The 1618-nt window shown below is 45.0% G+C and overlaps 1 protein-coding gene across 1 annotated transcript in view; it reads left to right on the top strand.

Annotated features, from left to right (window-relative positions):
• Positions 1 to 1618, top strand: part of AGBL1 (ATP/GTP binding protein like 1) — a 545529-nt gene that overhangs the window by 260934 nt on the left and 282977 nt on the right. The window contains exon 8 of the mRNA XM_023529006.1: positions 752 to 868. Coding sequence (XP_023384774.1) covers positions 752 to 868 — 117 coding nt within the window. The remainder of the gene's footprint in view (positions 1 to 751; positions 869 to 1618) is intronic.

The raw sequence follows: 1618 nt of genomic DNA, 5'->3' as shown, positions 1-1618 counted from the left end.
CGCATTTAAGCCGTGCCTCCTGCTGGTAACGCCTTTCCCCGAGGGTTTGCATAATTGGACCTTATTGTCATTTAGGTCTAGTTAAAGTGTTACCTCCTCAGTGAGGCTTTCTCAGGCCCCCCAATCCGAACAGCTTTCATACCCCAGTCTCAATCACGGTCACTTTACCCGCTTTCATTATTTCTGTGGGACCCATCACTGTTTGAAATTACCTTATTCGTTTGTTTATTTTCTTGTTCACTGTCTCCTCTCACGAAAAGGCAGATTGCATGAGGGCGTGGACCTTCCTCTGTCCCATTGTCACTGAACCTTTATCACTTAAGAGAGTAGCTGCTCATAGTAGGTGCTCATTAAACATTTGTGAAGGACCTAAACAGCAAAGGAAGGTAGACGGATGGGTTCGGTAAATACGATTATGTTCATGAAGGTGGTGACGAGACAAATTTCCTTTGTATTCCTTTTATTGTTTCCATAGTTCATCTTCTTTTATATAAAGAATTATTTATTTATGATGAGTGCTGATACATACCGATATAAATGCTGGGGAAAGTTGTATATCTTCTTTATTTTAAAAATACGACGAGGCCCATTAAATCATCCTTCGCACATTACACTGTAATTTGGAGGCGAGGAAACCCTGTTCCAGGTTTGTGAAGAATCATCTCCGTAGCATCTCTCGATTTTTTTTCAGAGTGGCTTTCTCGGTTGTCATACGTTTCTTATTTTGATTCTTTTGCATATTCCATTGTAGGATGATGACTTGGAAACAGATGTGAACAAGCTGAGTTGCAAACCTGGTCTCGACCGACCTGAAGGGGAACTGATGCAGTATGCGGCGATGTGTCCTGAGCTCTCCTGCAGCTTCGAGGTAGGGCGTGTGCCGTGGCGCTGCTCCTTGGTGATGCCCGGCGGGTTCTCTGCAGGGTCTGGGAGGGCAAAAGGAGATTTCCAGGTGGAAAGCATCACTCATCACTAGCAGTCTGCTTCTGGGAGCTTTCTGAGAGAGGAACAGAAGGCCCATCAAAAATGTGCAGAAGGTGGCTGAGGGAGGGTGCGGGCGAGGGTCCCACAAGCTGACATCTAGAGTGGAAAGAGGAGGAAGGTACACATGGCTGCCTGCTGTCTGGTGGACAAGGTGCACCAAAAAAGCAAGTGAAAATTCTTCATGGTGTAGTCGTTCCCTTGTCAAAGTAGGGAAGCTGTACTAGGTAGCTTTTAAAGGTCACCAGCCTGTTGCCAGGGTCGCTTTGCCAGTAGAAATAGAAAGTGAACCTTACATATGGTGATGTGAAGCCAGTGGCTAGTTGCTGCTGCTTCTGCTGTTACTGACACTGGTATTTTATGCCCGCCTGTTGATCTCCATTATTTGCTCCTAGTAAATCATGAATTTGGCCACATTTAATGGTGCAAGGCAAGTCACGTGCAGAAAGCAGTCACTATATTCTGTTTCACTCCAGAAAGCAGAAGGGGATGAGTGGGTAAAAATTTCAGGGAAGGAAATTTCAGTTCAGGGTAAAGAAGACTTTTTAAAGCAATCACAATGATCCTCAAATAAAAGGTACCGCCTTCGGGTGCAGCGAAGACCCTGTAAATGAGGTTGTTCAAGCAGATTATAACT

This window comes from Pteropus vampyrus, unplaced genomic scaffold, assembly GCF_000151845.1.
Source record: "Pteropus vampyrus isolate Shadow unplaced genomic scaffold, Pvam_2.0 Scaffold34, whole genome shotgun sequence".
Taxonomy (NCBI): domain Eukaryota; kingdom Metazoa; phylum Chordata; class Mammalia; order Chiroptera; family Pteropodidae; genus Pteropus; species Pteropus vampyrus.
The sequence above is the reverse complement of the archived record's forward strand: the minus strand, read 5'-3'. Positions and strand labels throughout refer to the sequence as shown.